The 24,939-nt window shown below is 39.8% G+C and overlaps 1 protein-coding gene across 1 annotated transcript; it reads left to right on the forward strand.

Moving 5' to 3' along the window:
- The first annotated feature begins 4,305 nt into the window (after positions 1-4,305).
- ip6k2b (inositol hexakisphosphate kinase 2b) lies at positions 4,306-10,365 on the forward strand. Its single transcript, XM_027143372.2, has 5 exons — positions 4,306-4,858; positions 7,430-7,643; positions 7,734-7,882; positions 8,642-8,817; positions 8,932-10,365. The coding sequence occupies exons 1-5, from the start codon at positions 4,636-4,638 to the stop codon at positions 9,469-9,471; spliced, it is 1,302 nt and encodes a 433-aa protein (XP_026999173.2). The 5' UTR covers positions 4,306-4,635; the 3' UTR covers positions 9,472-10,365.
- Positions 10,366-24,939: the final 14,574 nt, after the last annotated feature.

Below are 24,939 nucleotides of genomic sequence, written 5' to 3' on the forward strand. Positions count from 1 at the left end.
ATTTACATGTTCCACAATGCTTGGAGAAACCCACACATACACTCTCACTGGATCTCGATGCAGGAAATACAAACACATCAGCACCAGTGTATGTTGAAGCATATCCAGGAAGGTGGTTTCTCCAAATGAGGACCTTTTGTTGAAGAGGGACAAGTCTGTTATTGTCCAACACCAGCATGTGATTTCGATCTGCATGTTTTATGTAAACAGATGATCGTGGTCTACGATTTTTACATGTTCCACTGATTCTGAGACAAACACAAGAGTGTGAGAAAAAGGTTTTACCATAAACAAATATGAGCCGAGGTCCTTTTACAGTGGGTTTGTGAAGGGGTTTCCCAAATGATATCACTTTTCAATTTTAATTAAATTCAATTCCAATTTCATTGGTATAGAGTTTTTAAGCCAAAACTAGAAGAAGATAAATTATTATTTATATTACAAAAATGTAGAAAGGGCATGAATAGTCCCCAGGTGGTCCAGTGGCAGGATCCTGTGCTCTCATTGCTGTGGCCTGGGATCAATTCTCAGGCAGGGTGCTAACTCTCAGTGCTGATTTCAAGCCCAGATAAAAATGGGAAGGTTGCATCAGGAAGGGTATCCGGTGTAAAACCCGTGCCAAATCTAATATGTGGACCACGTGATCCGCTGTGGCAACCCCAAACAGGGAGCAGCTAGAAGAAAGGGGTTGAATACTTATGCAACATTCAATACATTTTGTAGGTTGGAAATTTGTTGATTGTGGTTTTGTACATATACATTTAGAGTAGAATTACACATTGCGCTTGAACAGAAATTGTATCATTACTGAGATGTTTTTGGGGTCAGGCAAATAGTTGTGTGTCACCACATCACAGCGATACCACAAACCTTTAATAACAAGATTATAATTGTTACATGGTGATGGACTTTTACAATCATAACCTGTGGTTACTTTGGTATGCGTTTCCAGGAAAAACACACCAAAATAACACAATACTATAGGTCAGGCTGTAGGACAGAAACATATGAGCAGGTCTTTTTCTCATTCGGGTTATGTGTTCAAAATACAGGACCATTTGTTCCACTGAAAATATGTCAACATAGTTCCAAAACATCCATAATCTAGTCTAGATTAAATGGAAAGGGGAAGTATTCAATTCAATTCAAATTTTATCTGTATAGTTCTTTTAACAATGGACAGCTTTACAGAACATAAGAAATATAGTACAAAAAGTTTATTAAACAAAGATTAACCTTGTGCAAACGTTCAAGATTAATATTAGACTTCTATTTAAATGTGTTTGTATTTATCCCTAATGAATAAGACTGAGGTGACTGAGGCGACTGTGGTGAGAAAGAAACCTTGAGATGAACCAGACTCAAAAGGGAACCCCATTATCATTTGGGTGACACTGGAGGGTGTGATTATAAACTGTTATAAACACCAGAGAGTGTTATTAAGAATCATGTCCTTTCTACAAAAACAGCAATCATACCTGTAAATACATACAGAATACATATAGAACATTTGGAAGTGCTAATATGTTCCTATATGCTTTTCTGCCACTTTTCTACCACTACTTATCCGAGTTGTTGTTATCCGAGTTGATGAAAAGCACCAGTTAAACGTGTTGTATACATGTATGTGAAATACATAGCATTGTTTTCTCCAGTGTTACCAAAATAATACCTGTCTACAGTATGTACCTATAACAGTGGGGGAAAATGTACTCAAGTGAACCTGTAAAATAAATGCTAGATTAACACACACTGAAAGTGAGTTACAGTGTGTGTGTGTGTGTGTGTATATATATATATATATATATATATATATATATATATATATATATATATATATATATATATATATATATATATATATATATATATATATATATATATACGTGCAGTTAGACAAATGAAAAAATTAAATAAATACTCTAGGTGTTATTTCAATGCTAAATGCTAGCCTGAGACTAATAGAAGAGTCAAGATGAGTCCTTGATTTGATTTGCACTCTTGCATAAATGTAACTAATATAAATAAATTAGTTGAATGAAGCCTTTATTTAGTCACATATACATTACAGAACGGTGATATTCATTCTATACGTATCCCAACTTTTGAGGTTGGGGTCAGAGCACAGGGTCAGACATGATACAGCACCCCTGGAGCAGAGAGAGTTAAGGGCCTCACTCAAGGGCCCAACAGCCTTAGAATGAAGACTGATCTTCCGATCAACACACCAGAGCATTAACTGCTTAAGCATCACGGACAAAAAAAAAATTGCGCTTTACCATTTTGCATGACATCATACATACTGTATGATTCAGTATAGTATTAAAGGTAATTCACTCGATTGTAGTCCAATCAAACTCCAAGCTCTTCATTTGGAAACTGGGAAAGGCTTCATTTTATGACTTTTTAATTAGACACCAAGTAAATACTTCTTCTAGATGGATTCGGAGTTCTCAGTCCAGTCCAGTTTATTAACAATGTGAACTCCCACGTATTTGTAATCCTCTACCATGTCCACAGAGACCTCGTGGATGGAAACCGGGGTCATAGGTGCCTTAGTGCTCCTCAAATTGACCACTAGCTCCTTATCCACTGTAGCTATGAACTCAGTCTCCTCATCACCACTGATAAAACCAACTATAGCTGAGTCATCAAAAAATTCTGACGATGGCAGGAATGGAGACAGTGAAGAAGAAAGGAGACAGAATAGTCCCCTGTGGAGCACCAGGGTAACAAACCACGCTGTCTGACGCAGAGTGCTGGAAGCATACATACTGTGGTCTGCCAGTCAGGTAGTTAATGATCCAGGACATGTGGGAAGCATCCACCTGCATCGCTGTCAGCTTTTCACACAGTAGAGCTGGACAAACAGTGTAAAAGGCGCTGGAGAAATCAAAGAAAACGACTCTCACGGTGCTTGCCGCCCTGTCCAGGTGAGTGTAGGCTTAGTTCAGCAGGTAGATGATGGGGTCCTCAACTCCCAGGTGGAGCTGGTAGGCAAACTAAAGGGGGTCTGTGAATGGCCTAACCATGGGCCTAAGCTCCTCCAGCATTAGTTTCTCTAAGATCTTCATGATATGGGAGGTAAGCACCACGGTAAAAAACACACAATTATACTGAAACAGTTACCTTTTAAATAGCTTAAAATATAATTGTGCAGGTTTCAGATTTCTACAGAGTTCTTGTATGTCATTTTGACATAGCTAAAAATAAAATCTGACTGAATTCAGATCTCACCGACAGAAGAATCAGGGGGAAAAAAATTCAAATTCACATTTTATTTGTCACATACACACTACACAGTACAACGTGTTGTGTAATACTTTTTTGACCGTCCTCGATATGAAAATAGATTTGGAAAAATTGGAAAATTAAAGCATGTCAAAATATTCTTAATGCATGTCAAATTAAAAATTTATTTCTCACCTATACAATCATTTATTTATTTTTTATGACTGTCATTTATATAAAAAATAGCCAACAATAGAGAATAAAAAATAAAATAAAGGAATAAACCAGTCTGACTGTTCTTCTCTGACTTCACTCACCTCCACAGGGAGGTGTTTTCCACCAGCATTCAGTTGCAGTGTTTTCACCAGCATTCAGTTGCACTAGAGACTGCTGTGTGGGAAACTCTCAGGGTATTAGCAGTTTGGGAGATACACAAACCCGCCCGTCTGGCACCAACAACACTGTCACACTCGATGAGATAACCCTAACCCTAACCCTGACCAGTGACTGCATGATTTTATGTAATGTGCCGCTGCCACATGATGAGGTTCTCGGATAACTAGATGATCGTGTAGATATACAGGTGTTCCTCATAAAGAGGTTGGTGTGTTTTAGTAGAATTCAGTAATACAATGGAGCTCGTGTGATTCACATTTACTGGAAATGTTGAAATTCCGGATAGGTTTTAGTAGACAACACTTTTTTTTCATTGGGGGTCCAGTTCCTTTCTCTTTCTGTTTCCTGATTAACAGGAAGTCCAGTCACAGAGAGAAACCAGCAGAGAACAGCTGTGCACTTTCTCCTTTCTTCCTCTGCTTTGTTTGTCCTTTGCTCTCTCTCTCTCTCTCTCTCTCTCTCTCTCTCTCTCTCTCTCTCTCTCTCTCTCTCTCTCTCTCTCTCTCTCCCCCCTCCCTCCCTCCTCCTTTTGCCTTTTGTTTGTTCATTCCTTTTCTCCCTCAAAGCTCCACCACCCAACCCGAGAACAGCTGCTTTGCTCTGATTGGCTGTAGCCAGAGAGGTGGGTGGAGCAATGTGAGTTGTTGTGCTATTTTTCCTCTCTGCCTAGAACAGCCTGTTCAGTCTGAGCAGAGCCAGTAAGACACACAGTGTAGAATTATTCTGCAACTCTGAAAACACACACTCTCTCACATTCACACACAGACACACACACACACACACACACACATAAACATTATCACAACCTGCTGGACTTTCATTTATTCACTCCTTATCTAGGAATTAAAGAACCGAGGAACTGTGTTATTCTCTTGTGCTCCACGCTTTGTGGTGAGGAGATAAAGGAGCAAGTACAGGAACAGAACCCCATACCTGGAGCAGAACAGAACCCCATACCTGGTGCAGAACAGAACCCCATACCTGGAGAGCGACACATGTATTTGGAGGATGAGTCCAGCTTTAAAGGCGCTGATGGATGGGTGTAGATACCCAGTGAAAGGGCCAAAGAAAGGTGGAGTGATGTTGGAACCGTTTGTTCATCAGGTTGGAGGCCATTCATGTGTACTGCGCTTTGGGGAGCAGACAATCTGCAAACCACTAATCCCAAGAGAACACCAGTTCTACAAGAGCCTGCCACCAGAGATCCGCAGATTCACACCTCAGTATAAAGGTAAAAACACAACACAACACAAAACAGACACACCATTCAGGCCTGTTTGTGTGCTATCAGCAAACAGCTATGCTCTCTCGTTCATCGTCACTCTCACTCTGTCTCTCCTGGTCTTCTCCTCTTCCTTGTTAGTACTGAAGATAAGTAAATGGTCCAAAAATTCATATGAGTAATGTCATTTGGTTTATGCAGCGATTCCTATCTAACATAATATTTTACTTTTAGTCCTTAATAAGCATAATGTCAAGAATAGAAAATATACAGTATATAAATAAATAAAAACTATTACGATTTATTATTAATAGGCCTATTATAATATATCTAGTAAGAGTATACGTATATACTACTGTCTTAGTCATGTAAAAAAATATAACAGCAGTAAACAGTTAAAAACTATATTAATATTTGGCATGACTGGCCTTTGCCTATAAGTTAATATCAATCCTGTGATGTGATTCACTGTCGTGAAGTTTTATAAAAGATTCGGCTGCAAACCTTTTCTGGAATATTGCGGAACCTGCCACAGTTCGTATGGACACTATATCTCCCTTGCTTCTAAAAACAGAACAGCCTCAAATTTGGTTTTAACCTAATCTGAAATCTGTGCTGTGGTACTTTACATTTAAATGACATATAAATGTGATCTAAAAAAAATTCAGTAACATTACATCATTACACACTTAATTCCTACTGATTACACAGTAATGCGGAAGACATAAAAACACTAACCATAGTGCCCAGTACCTCATATATATAGATAGATAGATAGATAGATAGATAGATAGATAGATAGATAGATAGATAGATAGATAGATAGATAGATAGATAGATATAGATATATAGATAGATATCTGTGATAAAGAGAGAGACAAAGAGAGAATAAAAAGAGCGAGATCGTTAAAAATAGTCCCACTGCTTTGGAGTGGCCCTTATATTATTTCTTTTTTCACTCAAATTTATGATTATATAAAATTTGAAATTCATCATGAAAAATGTTGCACTTCTCTAAATAATATTTAGCAGGTTCTTATGAAAAACAAAAGAAGCAGCTTTGATGAAGGAAATTCAGTCCACATATGAGTTTATGCCAAAGGTTTCCAGTGAGAGATCATATTCAGCATGATTTATTGATGCCATGACACACACATATATTCTGGCATCATTCCCATTGTGTGTATATGAGAGAGAGAGAGAGAGAGAGAGAGAGAGAGAGAGAGAGAGAGAGAGAGAGAGAGAGAGAGAGAGAGATGGATGAAAGTCAGTATCAGTGTGTGCTGCCATTGTCTCTGATCAACGTACAGTTTAAAAATCAATCTATCTATCTGTCTGTCTGTCTATCTATGTTTCTACAAACACAGTATTGTCACCCACACACACACACACACACACACACACACACACACACACACACACACACACACACACACACACACACACACACACACACACACACACAGTGTGACTCGGCATATGAGAGATCATGAGTGTGCTGTAGCTGTAAATGTGACATCACAGCTGGTGACATCAGCAACCCATCCCTGTACACTGCAGGAAGCCTCAGGGTCCAAAAGAACGCTGTGTACATTGCCCAAGATAGATAGATAGATAGATAGATAGATAGATAGATAGATAGATAGATAGATAGATAGATAGATAGATAGATAGATAGATAGATAGATAGATAGATAGATAGATAGATAGATAGATAGATAGATAGATAGATAGATAGGATCATTTCTTTGTTCATGCTGATAATGTAAGACTTTCTTTTTTCTTACTTTTCTTCCCATGACACACGTTTAAGACTCTGTATCATCTTCAGCCACATATTGTAAATAATCTAAAGGAATATACTAAATACTCATAAACAGGTTAATACCTGAGCATGGATATGGATGTTTAAAAACTGAAAAGAACAAATAAAAGTGTTATAAAAGTGTTATAAATTTCAGGCCTACTGATTTTTGTCTTAGTAATGAAGTGAATTGAAGTTTATTGAGGTAGCGGATAAGGTTTGGAAAAAGCTAGGACACTCCTGTCACTTCACTTTAATGTGCATGTGTTGCTTCAGGGTGCCAGAGAACTTTCAGTAATATCCTAATGACACGCAGGAGGCTGCATTAAGTCGTGCTTCGGTCTCTGAGGACGTATTTTACAAGGCAAATGCTTCAGAATGTTCACACAGCATGGAGACATCACCACAAACAACAGCTGTAGGACAGATTGTATTCAGAGATACACAGTATTTTTATGTTTGTAGCTCTTTAGGATGACTCAGTGGAAGTTCTGTCAGCAGAAACATTGCACGGTTGCTCCTTTTCTGGTCTAGTTTGTTGCTACAGTATTATATTTCAAACATCAGTACAGCATTGTTCTTATCTTATGAACTTAAGGTGTTGTCATGGAAACCAAATGAGAGTGAAAAGTTGCGTAATGGTGTCAGATTAATGGGCAGAATTTTTTATTTATTTATATATTTATTAATGAGATTTAAACGAGTAAGAAAGATAAAGAACGAAATACAGCGCACTCATCTCACCTTGTTTTGTTTTTTCTCTCTCCTTGCTTTAGGTGTGGTATCAGTGAGCTTTGAAGAGGATGAGGAAGGGAACCTGTGCTTGATAGCGTACCCTCTGCACAGCGATCCGTCTGACCAGGAGAACACAGAACCCTTAGCTGACGGAGAACCCAAGAGCAAGCTGTTGAAGTGGAGTAAAAAGAAGACTTCCAGCCTGTTGGAGAACGAGAGAACGAGAACGAGCCGCAAAGAGGAGAAGAGCAAAAGGTGAGCTGTAAATACTAATAAATCATAATAGTGACCTACTAAATGTGGCTGAAAATAAACACTCACACGCCTCTCTGATTCTCTTGGCAGTAACCGTGAAGATAAAGCAGAAGTGTTGTACTACAGCCTGGAGAAAGGCAACATGGCACCGCAGATCAAACACAACCCCTGGAGTCTGCAGTGCCACCAGCAACATCTACAGAGGATGAAAGAAAACTCCAAACACCGAAACCAGCACAGTATCCTTTAGATGTTTCAGAAAATGATAAAAATACATCCAGGTTTGCATGCAAAAATACACAGAAGCAAACATCAGCATGGTGTCTGGGATATAAACGTACCAGAATATGCATAAACTAAAGCAACAAGAAAAAATATAACAGGAACAACAATGAAATGAAATATAAAAACTACATATCTACTTTTGCTTAATAATGGTAGCTACATAAACAAAAACAAATAAACAAATAATATCACATGTTCTCTTGCATTCCTGTTGCTACCTTCAGTTCTAGTTAAGAATTTTCCATTCTATATTTTATAGAGAGCGTGCCAATACTTTTGAACAGCGGTCATTACCTATTTATCATGAATCATTATAAGCCATGAATGTGAAACACCTTTAGTGCAGTGTTCATTACATCGGTGTGTAATTGAAATAAATTAAAGCATGAACTTAAACTCTGTATATATTTAAAGTAACTCGTTGCTAATTATTCGATTCGGAGAACCTGTGAGTTTCAGCCACAGCAGCTGCAGTTTGAAGGTCCTGGGATTGAAATCACAACCTTAAACACTAGGATACTACATCCACTATTCCTGACCAATCACTGTGGACGTGGGACAGGCCATCTGAACATTTCTCTGACTTTTAAGATCTCTGACTATTCTTTCAGATGTAATAGACGTGATTAGGACGAGACATCGATTAGGCTGAAGTATTTAATTTAACATCTTCAAATGGAAATGTTATTTCCTTAACTCAAACCCCTTTTCAGAGTTCATTCTTCTGGAAAACCTGACATGGCGATATCGGGTCCCTTGTGTTCTTGATCTGAAAATGGGAACGCGGCAGCACGGCGATGATGCATCAGAAGAGAAGAAAGCCAACCAAATTCGCAAATGTCAGCAGAGTACGTCATCCTTGATAGGAGTGCGGCTCTGTGGGATGCAGGTAATTACATGGTTACTTATAACATTGTGTACTGTTACATTTGAATATTTTTTTTTAAATAAAGGTTTTGTAGACTTCATGTAGCAGTCAGACTCATTTTTCCTCTGTGTGTAGGTGTATCACAGCGTGACGGGGCAGCTGATGTTCATGAACAAGTACCACGGTCGTAAGTTGAGTCTGGCTGGCTTTAAAGAATCCCTGTATCAGTTCTTCAGCGACGGACGGGTTCTCCGCAGAGAGCTCCTCTCTCCGGTTCTGCATCGGCTCAAGGAGATGCGAGCTGTCCTGGAAGCCTGCGAGAGCTACCGCTTTTTCTCCTCTTCTCTCCTCATTATCTACGATGGAGCACCAGCACCAGCTGCTGCCAGATCTCGGCCTTCTCGTGGAGGAGAGGTGGAAGATGAAGAGGAGGAGGAGGAGGAGGAGGAGGAGGAAGGAGCATTTGGTGACCTTTCCCAGCACAGGGATTGTTCCAGCGCATCAGGATCGAGCTCGGCATTGGTGGACGTTAGGATGATCGATTTTGCTCATACAACGTGTCGCGATTACGGAGAGGATGGCGTCGTTCATGAAGGTGGAGACAGCGGCTATATCTTTGGTCTGCAGAATCTAATAAGCATTCTGTCGGAGCTTGAGGAGCACAGCAATGATTAAAGGCATACATGAGTAAACATGTCATTGGTGCACCAACCGCTATGCTAGGCTTATAGTGGATACCCTGATAAAGGTACAGGGCTAAAGGCTATGTTCCGATCCCTCAGAGCTTTAATCACGCCCGAAGACGAGGCATTAGAGCGTCAAGGAAGGGTGGAAGGTCAAATCCCAAATTGCCTTCTGGAGCTGATGGGACTGAACTGCTAACACTTTTGCTTGTTTTTTGCAATATCTAGTGTGGTCCCTCTCTCATCTAGTCAATTCTGTTTTCTCTCTATATGATAGAAAGGTTCTGGAAGAACCATCATGTGGGTTTTGGGTCCCCAGATTTTTCTGTACTTGCTCTGAAATCAAAGAGATCAGAGAAGGTTATGATATGCTAAAATACGAGACGCTGTTCGCACACACACATACTTCAAATGAGATGTGGATTTGTAGCAAAGCAAAAGTGTCTTTTTTTAAATCTTGAAAGCACAAAACAACATAAGCCATTATTATACGAACAATTCAAAGACCTCAAGGTGCTTTAGAAAAGGCCATCAACACCAACAGAGATTTATACATAAGGAAAAAGGAAAGAAAGAAAAAAGACTCTTGTTTAAAGGGAATAACAACTCACACAGGCTTCATGGACTGATTTCATCACAGATATTTTACAACACTTGTTGATCTTCACACTTCATTCCATAGTTCACAAGATGTGATATAAGAAGCTATAAATGAACTTTATTTATTGATGAGCATATTTCTAAGATGAACCTACAAGAATTATATGACATTCCAACATACTTTACTGTTGTTAAAATGTAATATTTATAAAAATCAATCCTGAATTTCATTGTGCAACTCTGTTCAACACTATACAATGGAAATAAAGTCTATGGTTGTACTAAACAGTGCTTATCTCAATGCTATGTACTAAATTGTGTGCGTGTGTATGTGTGTGTGAGCTTACTGTAGTAAAATTGTGAGGGTCCATTTGATCATAATGGCACCTTTTGCCAGAAAATCATCAATAACCAATGGTCTTCTACCATAGCCCAAATAAATTATGGATTCTGATTGGTTAGAAGGTGTTGATTAATTTTTTAGCACAGCAACTCTGACGATAATACTATAGGAAATTGTATTATTATGTTAATAAAATAATTTTGGTCTAACAATCGCACCTACAAATGTTAAGTCGTTCATATGAAGTTTCCCAGAGGAGAACAGAAAAATCTTCAGAACCGAGAAGATAATTCTCCGTGTTTCTCTGTAACTTGACAAGCTGCTTTTTTGTCTTTTTAACTTCAAGAGAGTGACATAAAAAGAGGTTGATGAGGGAACAACTACTGTAGTTATTGCTGCTAAAATTTGAGTGAGTACGTGTGGATGTTCCAAGACTTTAAATGTAACTATGCTCTGCTCTGCTATAAGAGGATAAGACTTGTGCTGTTGTAGGATAACTTTGGTCTGGCTACCTAACCTGTAATTAGACACCAGAAATCGAAAATGTTTGCTTTCCAAAGAAACAAAAACAGAAAGCAAATAGGAATTGAAATAGAATACAGTATATGCAAAAAACCAGAACTACTTTATAACCAGTACAATGTACTTGACTTTACAGTACCTGCATGTTTGAACAATTCTGAAGTTTAAAATGAAACATCAAGTGGAACAACAGTCCAATATGTCCACCCTAAATATTGTCCTACGTAGATCAAAATATTTATAAACGTCATTCTACATGTATACATCTGTTGATATACATAAATATATCATAATAAAACATAATAATATATTATCCAGGGGGCATGGTGGCTTAGTGGTTAGCAAATTCGCCTCACACCTTTAGGGTTGGGGGTTCGATTACCGCCTCCGCCTTGTGTGTGTGGAGTTTGCATGTTCTCCCCGTGCCTCGGGGGTTTCCTCCGGGTACTCCGGTCTCCTCCCCCGGTCCAAAGACATGCATGGTAGGTTGATTGGCATCTCTGGAAAATTGTCCGTAGTGTGTGAGTGAATGAGAGTGTGTGTGCCCTGTGATGAACGTTTATCCAGCCTTGATGCCCGATGACGCCTGAGATAGGCACAGGCACAGGCATGACCCGAGAAAGCGGTAGAAAATGAATGAATTAATTAATTAATTAACATATTATCCAGGAAACAGCACTAAATCTTACCAACAGGTGTGTGTGAGATTGTGCCCTGTGCCCTGTGATAGGTTGGAACCCTGTTCAGGGTCTGCCGTGAAACCCTGGGATAGGCTCCAGGCCCGGGATAGGCTTCAGGAGAGTTTTCAGTGCAAAACCAATAGATACTATGTGAGAAGTAATAGTGCGGTCTGGTCTGATGGTTGTGGAAGTAAACACTAACCCTAATTTGGCAAAGATTTGTAGACTCAAGTGCAGATTTTAGTATAAATAATGAATAAGATTCTATAACATGGAAACAAGTTCACACCCACTATAGTCTTATAACATACTGCATTCCTCATTTACTCTTTTTGCAGTCTTAATTGGCCAAACCTGGCTGGCCTATGGACAATTTCTAGCACCCTATATAACAGGTTCATGTTACGGCCAAGTGTCACAGTTTTGTTTTGCTCTTTTCCAGCCCTTCTATATCATTATATAGTGCTCAGCCAAGCAAGGACAACCAGTATAAGTGTTAGTCTTTAGTCCCAAGATCAGGGTGTGGTGGTGACAATTGACTAGTCTGACCTGTGCACATCCTATAGCCAATTATGTATTCTTATCTGCTCAGCATCATACCCCTAGCTCTGGTGTCATTTCTCTTTGCTCAAACCTCAAACAACCTTACTGTTTGGTAGGTCCACCCCCACAGTGCAAGACAACTTAGTGTGCCATAGCACGTCATAGTTGGTTCTCCACACTGACTGCAAGTCACCTCTTTCCCACCATAAGTACCATTCTGCCAAGGACAGTCAGGGTGGAGTAGCTGAACCCATCAACTGTGCATGGAATTCAGAGACCACAAGCAGGCTGACTGTGTAATTCTTTTTAAGAAGCTGCTGATGTCAGTGCTGTGTGTCTTTCAGTACTGTGTTACTCCTGTTGCCAACAGCTGGTGGTGATGCAATCCATTTGTTTACTCTCTCTGGATCTAATAAACAATGAGTGTGGTCTATATAGGGAGGTTTACCTTCAGGGCAGTTCTGACTGGTTATCCCCACTGAGAACAGCTGGACAATGGCAACACTCAGCAACTAGAACCTGTGGGGTTTCATCTCTGTCCTCTTGCCCTTCTTTTTCTTCTTTCTCCAGAGACTATCGATCTCAGACTGGAGTTTTTGCTTTTTTGTCCTACTGACATGACTAATCTCTATTCTGACAATAGTGTGGCATTAGTGAGGAAGAAGCTTGCTTAGGAACAATCACTGTTTTATTGACAAACTGCCACGTATAGTACAAACACAGGCTTGCAACACCGAATGAAGAGCAAGTCAAGAACATCCATAAGGGCTCATTGATATGCAAATGAGTGGCTACTCTATGGATGTGGTAATGGATTATATCAAACACCAGAAATGAATAAACCTGGGTTTGACAAGTTTTAGTGTACATTTGAAATCTGCGACAATATCCAAGCATCTTTATTCATGACATACAGTGTCAACCATGTTTAGCATTTACATAGGTTTCTAAGTAAGACCTTTCTTGATAATACTTCCTTTTAATGGGACTCTGAAACCCCAGGACATTTCATGTACATAGATTCAATTGATTACCCACTCTTTTTTATCACTGAAGTGCAGAATACCAAAATGAATAACCTTGAATTTGGTGTTTTATTGTTAATTTGAAATAGTGATATAACCATAAAAGATAAAATCTTTGTTATTATACAAGATCATCTTTGGCAAACCAGATTGTGTTTTTTTTTTGACTGTATGAAATAATGCATCCAGGGTCAGTACTTTATATTTAATGTTTCAATGTTAGTTTTAATGGTTATTGTTTAAACTATTCTGCCAACTATTATTTCAATACAGTCCTATTCTTTCAATTCTTAACTTTTTTCTAAAAAAATATTATTATTATTATTATTATTATTATTATTATTATTATTATTATTATTATTATTATTATTATTATATAACTGCAAATGAAAATATTATACTGAATTTTACACTCAGACCAAGCATGAGTTTGATTTTAATATTAAATAAAAACCTTTATTTGATCACATTTACATTGCAGCACAGCATTCTTTCTTCAAATATCCCAACTTTGGCGATTGGGGTCAGAGCACCGGATCAGCCATGATACAACACCCCTGGAACAGTGAGGGTTAAGGACTTTGGTCAGGGACCCAACAGTGGCAGCTTGAACTCCTGATCTTCCAATTAACAACCCAGAGCCATAACCACTTGAGCCACCACTGATAAGATTAGATAAGCTAGAACTTTATTAATCCTGTAGGAAATTAATTTTCCAGAGACTGCTTCAGGGTACACAAGAGAAATAAATATAAATGAATCTAAATTATATATGATACAGTATAAATACAAAAAGGTGCTTGAGAATAAGGATACTATTGCACAGGATTAATATTGCACATGGTATGATATAAGGTGATATTGCACATGCTACAATATTAATGTAAATATTGCAGATTAAGTTAATGCAGTCAGTGTTCATGGCTGTGCTCCGTACTGAAAGGGAAGGAGCTATAAAGTTTGATAGCCACTAGTAGGAAAGACCTCCTTTAGTGTTCTGTGGATGTCCTCTGTGGTCTCAGTCCATGGCCAGTAGGACTCCAGTGTCGCATGCAGGGGGTCTGACACATTCTTGAGGATACTGGGAAATTTCCTCAGCATTCTTCTATCAGACGTCTCAACCAGAGACTCCGACTCCACTCCAGTGACCGAGCCTGCTTTCCCAAACTTACAGGTACACTAAAGATTAGAATATGGAAACTGAATTGGGTACACTTTTAACATTACTCAACTTTATGTACTGTAACTGCAAACATTTCAATTCAGATTTTTAGATGCTTATTTGTGTAAGTGTTTGTATGTTTTTTTGTCCCCGATTGTCTTTGTCTCCATACAGCCTCAGAAGAACAGCCTGTTGCTGAAGAACCCTCTGAGGATTATATTCTCAAATCCCATATCGGAAAGAACACACACATCCAGGTCACGTCCAGGCTTACAGTTCACTAATATAGTCAGTGCCATAATTATTAGCACCGTTTCCTGGATATTAGGAAAACTGTATGAAACATACACTTGTAGTTTTGAGCTTTGGCGTACAGAGACATAGTACGGCTTTATTTTAACAATAAAGTTTCCTAAAGTAAAAGGTCATCTGAAGCTGAAAGAATCTGCACCCTCATGAATGATATCTGGTTAATGCTAAACTAGCAAGTTGGCTGCATTATTGTCCCTCTGTGTTTTTGTTTATTTCTGTATTTTTCTTTATTTTTTTGTTTTTTGTATTGTGTCTACAATCCTTTTTCTTACAAATGGCAAAAAAAATTCTTTCATTTTGTGTGTTCGTATGAGAAATCTGTGACGAAATTTGATGCTAATCCTCCACTGTATGTTTTACATATTTTTTTAAAGATGTCAATGATTTTTGCTGCAAAAAAGTCCTTATATAATATCATTCTCTACTATATTATAATAAAAGGTAAGTATATTTGAGTCTCTTCAAGGCTGCCAATAATGCAAGAGCTAACTACATATATAGTATCATTTATAATTAAATAAAGAATGGCTGAAATTGGATTAATTAGATTAATAAGTAAATGCTCTGTCATTAGACATCTTCCTTCAGATGTTTAAGATAACTACAGCTTGCTGAGTCTTAATCATTCTGGTCCTTGAAGATCTAACCTGGTTTCAGTGTGCCTGGCATGTCCCGATAATCACATAGCAACTGATGAAGAAACCAAAACATTCACAGATCCTCCTGAGGTTTGAGATAATGCTGCTAACCTCAGGAGAACGCTCACAACTGAAAGGTGACCGAGGCCACCTTTCAGAACGGATGTGTTGATTGCAGTGTTCTCACCAATGTGAAGAACCTTGGCGACTAGAAACCACCAGTAACCTGCTCTAAACACAGTGTACGTGAGCGCATTCGGAATTAAAAGACACTACAAGGCCTTCTGTACTGAGCAAAATTAGCAGGTTTGCAGACACACATCCTGCACGCACTGCAAGATTGTGTGTGTGTGTGTGTGTGTGTGTGTGTGTGTGTGTGTGTGTGTGTGTGTGTGTGTGTGTGTGTGTGTGTGTGTGTGTGTGTGTGTGTTAGCGAGCGAGAGAGAGAGAGAGAGAGAGAGAGAGAGAGAGAGAGAGAGAGAGAGAGAGAGAGTGTAAATCAGCACTTTCCCATCTTCCCTACAATCCCATTTCCTCTATTCTTGTTGCCATGGGAATAAGATCTACAATAGAGATGAATTGCTATGGCAACAGTTCTGTATTTTTGGAATGACTGCATGAAGGAACGCAGAAGAATCTGATTTGCTCCAGTACACTCACATGCTCCTGATGAACCTTTTATACACAGATGGAGTTCTGTGCATCTGATTAATTTCTCTGAATCTCTTCTCTCTCTTTTTTTTTGTCTCATTTATATTGGCTAAGTCATGAAGGATAGTGCAAAAACTCTCTCTCTCTCTCTCTCTCTCTCTCTCTCTCTCTCTCTCTCTCTCAGCTTATTGGGTTTATATACTGGTTTATGTTATTGAAATTATTTTCAACAAACACATTCTGTAATGGAAAAAACAAGAGTTTTATTCCCTGCTCTAATGTTCAGACTGACTGTGTGAGTGAACGAGTGTGTGTGTTTGTGTTTGTGTGTGAGTGTGTGTGTATGTGTGCGCGCGCATGTGTGTGTGAGAGTGAGAGAGCAAGTGTGAAAGTGAGTGTGAAAGTGAGTGAGTGTGAGAGTGAGTGAGTGTGTGTGTGTGTGTGTGTGTGTGTGTGTGTGTGTGTGTGTGTGTGTGTGTGTGTGTGTGTGAGAGTGAGTGAGTGAGTGAGTGTGTGTGTGTGTGTGTGTGTGTGTGTGTGTGTGTGTGTGTGTGTGTGTGTGTGTGTGTGTGTGTGTGTGTGTGTGTGTGAGTGAGTGAGTTACTGTGAGAGTGAGTGTGTGTGTGAGTGTGTATATGTGTGTGAGAGTGAGTGAGTGAGTGAGAGTGAGTGAATGAGTGTATGTGTGTGTGTGTGTGTGTGTGTGTGTGTGTGTGTGTGTGTGTGTGTGTGTGTGTGTGTGTGTGTGTGAGTGAGTGTGAGAGTGTGTGAGTGAGTGTCATTCATTCATTCATTTATTCATCTAAACCCTTTATCCTGTTAGGATGGTGCTATATACAGAAAAAGGTCCTGCAAATAAAAAGGACTGCAGCTTGGATGGTGTGAGGAAAGTAGAGGAAAGTAATTACTGATGGACTGATGAAACATAATGAAGTGGAGTGTGTTACAAGCGTCATGTTTATTTGTTTCCTTTTACGACACAGCCAGGAGTGTTTCTTATACTTTCTGTCTATTTACACAGTGGAATGATGTTGAACATCTGCAAAACAACTCATTTTCTGTTATCACTTCTGTCACTTTATAGCAGATATAAAGTGACACAGGCTCTCTTTTGTCCAGTGAAATGTTGCATTTCCATTTACAACAACAGACAGAGAGAAAGACAGAAAGAGAACTTGAGGGAGACAGACCGAGACTTTGTTCTCAGCTGCGGCTGTGAACATGCCGTTCTCTTTGTCCTCGTCCTCGTCCTTTTTGTATTGAACAAAGTTCACTGAAATGCTGACGGCTTTAAAGGTCAGTGTACAGTATGAAGGACACACTGAAATCTAATATCTAAAGATATCTAAACCTGTTCGCATACACAAATAAACAAAATCTGACAGACATTTAGCAGGTTCCAAAATTTTAATAATATAATTTTTTTTAAAAGCCCAGAAGAGATTACAGAGCATCTATTACTGAATCAGATAAGTGAAATATTTGCTCTTACTCATAAATGACTTGTTATATAATGCTGATAAACATGATTGCTGTCCCCTGTATCTCTCTCTCTCTCTCTCTCTCTCTCTCTCTCTCTCTCTCTCACACACACACACACACACACACACACACACACACACACACACACACACACACACACACACACACACACACACACACACACACACAGGTGTTGCACAGAGCACTGTCAGCAAGCATGGTCATTAAAAAAAATAAACTAACGCAAAAATCATTGTGCACAGAGGAATGTGTGGCATGCGAGCCGTGAGCACAAACACACCTCGCTTCATGTAATGATGAAACACAATAAGCAAAAAAAAAAAAAAGAGCTATGTGTCATTTTGTGTATTATTATCTCTATTACTGTATTCCTCTATGTCTATGCAGTGGGTGGTAAACTCAGCCCAGCGTATCATTGGGCTAGAACTAGTGAAGTTACAGCCAGCAGACTGAGGAAGAAGGCCAGCAGCATTAGCTCATAATGTACAGCACCAACAGGATAAGGAACAGTTTCTATCCTAGGGCCTCCATCATGCCCCTTTCTCCTGCCCACAACCCTTTCCGCACCCCATCTCTGCCCAGGTGGACAAACACCCACATGTTCCCTCATCTCCATCTCGTTTCCGGTCAGTGTATCTGATGGCGTTATTACAACTTCCCTACTTGTAAAGATGAACTTCCCAGGAGAACTTGAACGCACAGAAAGTTTTGGAGAGATGTAGGCAGGCAGACAGATAAACAGGCAGGCAGAAGATAGATAGATAGATAGATAGATAGATAGATAGATAGATAGATAGATAGATAGATAGATAGATAGATAGATAGATAGATAGATAGATAGATAGATAGATAGATAGATAGAAACAAAGAAAGAACATTTTTCAGTGATTTTGAGTTGCCAAAGGCTTCAGATAACCTGCTGACTATAAAATGTGTGTGTGTGTGTGTGTGTGTGTGTGTGTGTGTGTGTGTGTGTGTGTGTGTGTGTGTGTGTGTGTGTGTGTGTGTGTGGAATAAGCCTCTGACTGAGTTTAATTCACAATAATCCTAGGAGATTTAAAAAGGCAGTGTGTGTGTGTGTGTGTGTGTGTGTGTGTGTGTGTGTGTGTGTGTGTGTGTGTGTGTGTGTGTGTGTGTGTGTGTGTGTGTGTGTGTGTGTGTGTGTGTGTGTGTGTGTGTGTGTGCGTGCACGGGGGTGGGGGGGTGGCATACCTTGAAGTCTCAGAGTCCAGTGAGTCAGACCAAATGACAGTTACTTTTTCCAACCTTTGTCATATGACACATCCAGGTGGGACAAAGTGCAGTTTTGTATATCATTATGAATGGATATGTGATACATTCCTGACCTTAATCAGCTCAACACAATGACAAGGAATTCCCCAAGTATTTAATTCTATGAGTAATTCATGCCTCAGACAAAGGTGTGAGTGGGTGTGAAACTGTAAGGAACATGTCGGGAGTTGTGTAGTAGGAATGTCAAGGACCTGTTCCTTTTTTTAACAGTCATCAGTAATATTATGTCTGAATTACTGATCAAATTTTCACATAGAATATGATTCATAAAATCTCCTCCTCAGTCCCTTCCTTAAACAAAACACAGAGAGGACAGAAAACTATATATAGGGAAGAAAACACTTGTGCTTGTTCGAATCCTAATCAACTTTGAGGTTGTGTGAGGAAGCAGAGCAACTGTTACCTGCCCAAAGTTTAGTAAACTGATTCTCCTATGTACTGTATATTAGCACTCTTACACCAAAGAAATTTGCCAATATTAATCATTAAAATATAATAATCTAGCCACAGGGGTTGCAAGCCAGTGACCTCTGTGCTGGTCCCAAGAACGGATAAATAGAGAGGGTTGCGTCAGGAAGAGCATCATGCGTAAAAGGCCCCAAACTTTAAAATGCCAATCTTCAGATGGAATTCCATATCAGATTGTTTAAGGCCCGGGTTAACAACAACTGCCACCAGCACTGTTGACCTACAGGGTGCCGGCGGACATCAGACTACTGTTGTTCGAGGATGGAAACGAGGGAGAAGGGTTTGTAGGCAGAGAGAGCAGAGGAAAGGCAGGAGTATAGGTCTGAGAATAGGGACTCTTAACTCTGGTACAATGACAGGGGAATAATGGAGAGCTGGCAGACATGCTGGAGAAAAGGAAAGTCTGTCCTATCTGTTCTTCTAGGTTTCTTTCCTTAACACCTAGAACAGGGGTGTCAAACTCTGGCCCGCGGTGTAATTATATTTGGCCCGCGAGATCATATCAAATGTGCATTACAGCAGGCTAGCCGCATGCTCCGCTAATACTACAAATCCCAGAATGCCTTGCCACTGTATTGACGCGTAGTCACGAACAGCAAGCGCCCCTCATTCTCTGTTAACAGTCGTTAACAACCCTGTTACAGTCACATCGGGCAAGTTAATTCACCCTCCACAAAAATGACCAAACGAAAGATAGACAATAGGAGCTTTCAAGACAGGAGGGAGGCAGATTATCTGTTCACGAATATAAAGGACAGACCTGTTTGTCTTGTGTGCTAACGGAGCTAACGTGTCTGTAACGAAAGGATATAACATAAGAAGACACTATGAAACGAAACATTATGAGAAGTATAAGGACCTGGACGTAAAGCAGAAGCTCCAGAAGGCGGAGGACATGAAAAAAAGTCTAGTTTCCCGGCAGACTATGTTCATGAAAGCTAAATCAAAAAGTGAAGCTGCTGTAAAAGCTGTAAAGCTTTATTGTGGCAGCAGAGACAGCAAAATTTGCCCTTTAATGAGAGAGAGCTTGTCAAAAAGTGTATGGTCAAATTTTGCGAAATGAAAACTACTGATGTGTCTTTTATTTCAAATGTAATTTCTTATGTGTTTGTAATAACAAGCTCTGGTTGTTCCAAATCCTGTATTTAAGCAAAACTAAAGTTGTTTCCATATGAAAAAGGTTGAACATTACATATCAGTTGCAGTTCATTTTTGAATAAATATTCAGTTTGACCCGTGACTTTATCTCAGTTTAATATTTTGGCCCACTGTGAAATTGACTTTGACATCCCTGACCTAGAAGGACAGATGGTGGTGGACTTTGAGTTACATATAAGAGTGAAGGTAGGAGTACGTAGGTAGACTACATTCTACATTCATACTGTATTTGACGACGCAATCTGAGAGAGATTAGAGTGGGGACAGCATTGGATGGTGATGTGTAGGATGTCTCTGGTGGTCAGGAAGAAGAGGAGGGGGAAAATAAAAAAGAAAACAAATTTGAAAAGTTGAAAAATGAAGAATGTTGTTTGGAATTCAGACAGAAGCTGAGACAGGATTCGGGTGGTCAGGAAGAGCTTCCGGATGACTGGGAAACTACAGCAGAAATGATCAGGGAGGCAGGAAGGAGGGTGCTAGGTGTGTCACCTGGAAGGAGAAAAGAAGATAAACATGGTGGTGGAGCGGGGAAGTACAGGACAGCATTCAGAGGAAGAGGCTAAATAAAAAGAAATTGGACGTAGAAAGGACTGAAGAAAGAAGACAGGATTACAAAGGGATCACAGCACAAAGTGAGGAGAGACGTGGCAAAGGCCAAACAGGAAGCATACGATGGGTTGTATGCCAGGTTAGACATGAGGGAAGGTGAGAAGGACTAGTGCAGATTAGGGAGACAGAGAGATAGAGGTGGGAAGGATGTGCAACAGATATGGGTGATTTAAGATAAAGATGGAAAGGTGCTAACAGGTGAGGGGAGTGTGCAGAGAACATGGAAGGGGTATTTTGAGGAACTGATGAATGAGAGGAAAATGAGAGGGAAAGATTGGAGGAAGAGGTGAAAATTGTAGAGCAGGAAATAGCAAAGCTTAGAAATAATGAGGTGAGGAAGGAGCTGAGGAGAATGAAGAGTGAAAAGGCCATTGGTCCAGATGACATGCCTGTGGAGGTGTGGAAGTGTCTAGGAGAGGCAGCAGTGGGATTTCTATCTAGATCGTTCAACAGGATTTTAGAGACCTGAAGAATTCTCCAGGTGCTGATCTTTAAGCACAAGGGTGATGTGCAGAGTTGTAGCAACTACAGAGGTATAAAGTTAATGAGCCACACAGTGACGCTGTGGGAGAGGGTAGTGGAAGCTTGGATAAGAAAGGAAGTGGATATTTGTGAGCAGCAGTATGGCTTCATGACCTGGAAGAGCATGACATGCAGTTTTTGCTCTGAGATTGTTAATGGAGAAGTACAGAGATGGTCAGAAGGTGGATCTTTGTGTATTTAGAGAAAGTGTATGACAGGGTGATGAGACAGGAGATGTGGTACTGTATGAGGATGTCAGGAGTGGCATCAGAGAGAAGTACAACAGAGTAGTTCAGGATATGTATGAGAGTAGTATGACAGCAGTGAGATGTGCTGTAGGTCAGACAAAGGGGTTCAAGGTGGAGGTAGGGATACATCAAGGATTGGATCTGAGTCCCTTCTTGTTTGCTATGGTGATGGACAGGTTGACACAATCATGACATTGTGATCTGTAGTGAGAGGAGAGAGCATTTGGAGGTCTGCTCTGGAAAGAAGACAGAATGAATGTCAGTGGTAGTAAGACAGAATACATGTGTATGAACAAGACGTAGGGAAGTAGAACAGTGCGGTTACAGGAGGTCAAAAAGGTACAGAAGTTTAAGCATTTGGGGTCAACCGTCCAGTGCGAGGCGTGTGGAAACGAGGCGAGTGCAGGCGGGTTGGAATGGGTGTCATAAGTGTTGGTTATATTGGTAGAAGGATGTTGGAGATGGAGCTGCTAGGTAAGAGGTCAAGAGGAAGGCCAAAAGGAGATATACGGATGTGTTGAAAGAGATATGTGGATTTGAAGGTAATTGGTGTAGAAAAGAAGAAGAAGACTCATTAAAGATTGTTAACAACATAATACTTTTTATCCAGATATAGATACTTTTTAAGGTGTGAAACTGTCCAATATTATAGCAGATACATACAGTCATTCTGTCACAAGCATATTGTCTCTCTCTCTCTCTCTCTCTCTCTCTCTCTCTCTCTCTCTCTCTCTCTCTCTCTCTCTTAAAGACAAAAGCAATGTGTGACTTAAACTCGTCTCTCTTCAGACTACTTCCATTGAATGTGAAATAAACATCTCTAATTTCCCATTTCTTAGTTCAATCTGTTTAAAAGTGTATTTCCTCAAATCAAATAAGAACATCTGTAAAATATATAAGTTTACATTAGCTGGCTTTAGTGACTTCATAAATAACAGAAAATATGCTTATTATCCATGGCTAAATCTCATTACATATCTAACCGTAATGTTCTCATGGTTTTACTGTGGTCTTTATGATAACTATATTAATTGTAGGTTTAACTGCCACAAATTTACTGTGGTATCTTATGATAACTCTGGTGTGGTCGACTCTTCGCTTATCTTATCTTTGTGGTTTTACTGTAATACTTATTTCAGCTGTAATGATAGTAATAGTGAAACTATGACAGACACACCATCATTATCAAAGTAGAGCCACTGCTTTTTTGTTCACACCAGACTTGGTGACTGAAAACCTGTTCTCAGGTCTTATTACTGGTTGGGTTTTGGGTTAGTGTTCAGGTTGACTGAGATACAGGGCTCTCAAGTTTTGAAGACAGGCAAGCAATTATGAATTTCTGTGTATGTATGTGTGTGTGTGTGTGTGTGTGTGTGTGTGTGTGTGTGTGAGAGAGAGAGAGAGAGAGAGAGAGAGAGAGAGAGAGAGAGAGAGAGAGAGAGAGAGAGAGAGATTATGACTGGTGGTGTTTATTGTAAGTGTTTGTTGCCTTTTTGGACCCCTTTATCATGTGTAATGTTGCCCCCATATAAAACAGTTCAGCTCAAGCCCAGACATGTTTAGGGTCATGATTGAGGACAATGTCCCGTCCAGAGACAACCTGTTTCGTGTTGAGGTTTTATTCAAACCGACCATCAAAAATACCCTCTCTAATGAATATGTTTTTTTTTTTCCATTGGTTGTTGCGGTAAATCTTACCTAGATACAATAGTGCTATTTTCTGATTGGCTGTTGTGTAGCCTCTTTTTTCTGATTGGCTGATAAGTGTCAGGCTCGACTAAGAACTCCAGGGGAGACGCGGACGCGGACTGATACATGTTGGGAGCTGCGGCATATTAAATATATGATAAATAGTCAAAACATTTTCTGCGTGAGAAATACAATGTGTGGTGGGAGAAAAGACTGAAATGTGTGAATGTCACTCTCAATGCGTGACACTTGACAGCCCTGGAGATAGTACCGAGGCATCAACACTCGACAAAGTGCTCAAAGTCCAGTGTTATTTTGAATCTATCCAGTTATGTAGAAATGTCTGTTTTTTTTACAAGTTTGAGTGGTGGCCATTTGCTGACAACACCATGGAGTCTTCTTCTTCTTCTTCTTTTTCTTCTTTGTCTTCTATTTTAAGGTGGTTGTCAAACTTCTTTCCTGGGATGCAGTAGGTGCTCCAGTTCATCCCAAAGATCTCTTTTGGACAAAGTGCTTAAGGTCCAGTGTTAATGCCAAGTTATGGTTTACATTTGCGACATTTAACAGAAATTGAGAGCAACTTACATTTATCTCATTTATACAGGTGAGCAACTGAGGATTAAGAACCTTGCACAGAGGCCCAGTTGTTGCAGATTGGTGGCCATGGGATTTGAACTTACCACCTTCTGATCAGTAGTCCAACAACTTAACCAGTGACATCCTGGTGACATTGAGAAGGTCCCAGATCTCACTGGCTGAAATACACGCAGTCCAAAAGTCTTCATACACACATTCATGAATGAGTTGGTGGAAAAAAGATTTTGATGAATTTGGTATAAAAACAAAGCATTAAAGTGTGATGTTTGGCTTAGAACCAATACAGCCCAGAAAAAAATAACATAATCTTTATTAAGTGAGACACTAATCAAACAAACACAGGCAGGGAAAGAACCAAATAATTCCTGAAGAAACAATAAGCTAAGCTAGACAAAGGCAAGGCTAGGAAAATGAATGAACATAAATGAACATAAAGGCAACCTACTCATGAGGTGCACATAATAACAACATTCAGTGACTCAGTTGAAACAGGTAGAACCTATCAAGGGGAACACAAAACAGGTGTGAATTAAAAAGAAAGGTGAGGTTGCCCTCTGGAGGTCAGACACGGTATAGTTTTGTTCATTAACCAGCTCAGATTTTGATTTAATTTTGATTGAATTTCTGGGGGGGGACGCACGGTGGCTTAGTGGTTAGCACGTTCGCCTCACACCTCCAGGGTCGGGGGTTCGATTCCCGCCTCCGCCTTGTGTGTGGAGTTTGCATGTTCTCCCCATGCCTCGGGGGTTTCCTCCGGGGTACTCCGGTTTCCTCCCCCGGTCCAAAGACATGCATGGTAGGTTGATTGGCATCTTTGGAAAATTGTCCGTAGTGTGTGAGTGTGTGAGTGTGTGAGTGTGTGTGTGTGTGTGTGTGTGTGTGCGCGCCCTGTGATGG

The sequence above is a fragment of the Tachysurus fulvidraco genome, chromosome 5 (genome assembly GCF_022655615.1).
Source record: "Tachysurus fulvidraco isolate hzauxx_2018 chromosome 5, HZAU_PFXX_2.0, whole genome shotgun sequence".
Taxonomy (NCBI): Eukaryota; Metazoa; Chordata; class Actinopteri; order Siluriformes; family Bagridae; genus Tachysurus; species Tachysurus fulvidraco.

Excerpts from the sequence above, each read along its gene's own strand:
- ip6k2b (XM_027143372.2), top strand. The coding sequence starts at position 4,636 with ATGAGTCCAGCTTTAAAGGCGCTGATGGATGGGTGTAGATACCCAGTG. Across the intron at positions 7,883-8,641 it reads CAAACACCGAAACCAGCACA|AGTTCATTCTTCTGGAAAAC; the intron begins GTATCCTTTAGA and ends ACCCCTTTTCAG. Across the intron at positions 8,818-8,931 it reads TGCGGCTCTGTGGGATGCAG|GTGTATCACAGCGTGACGGG; the intron begins GTAATTACATGG and ends CTCTGTGTGTAG.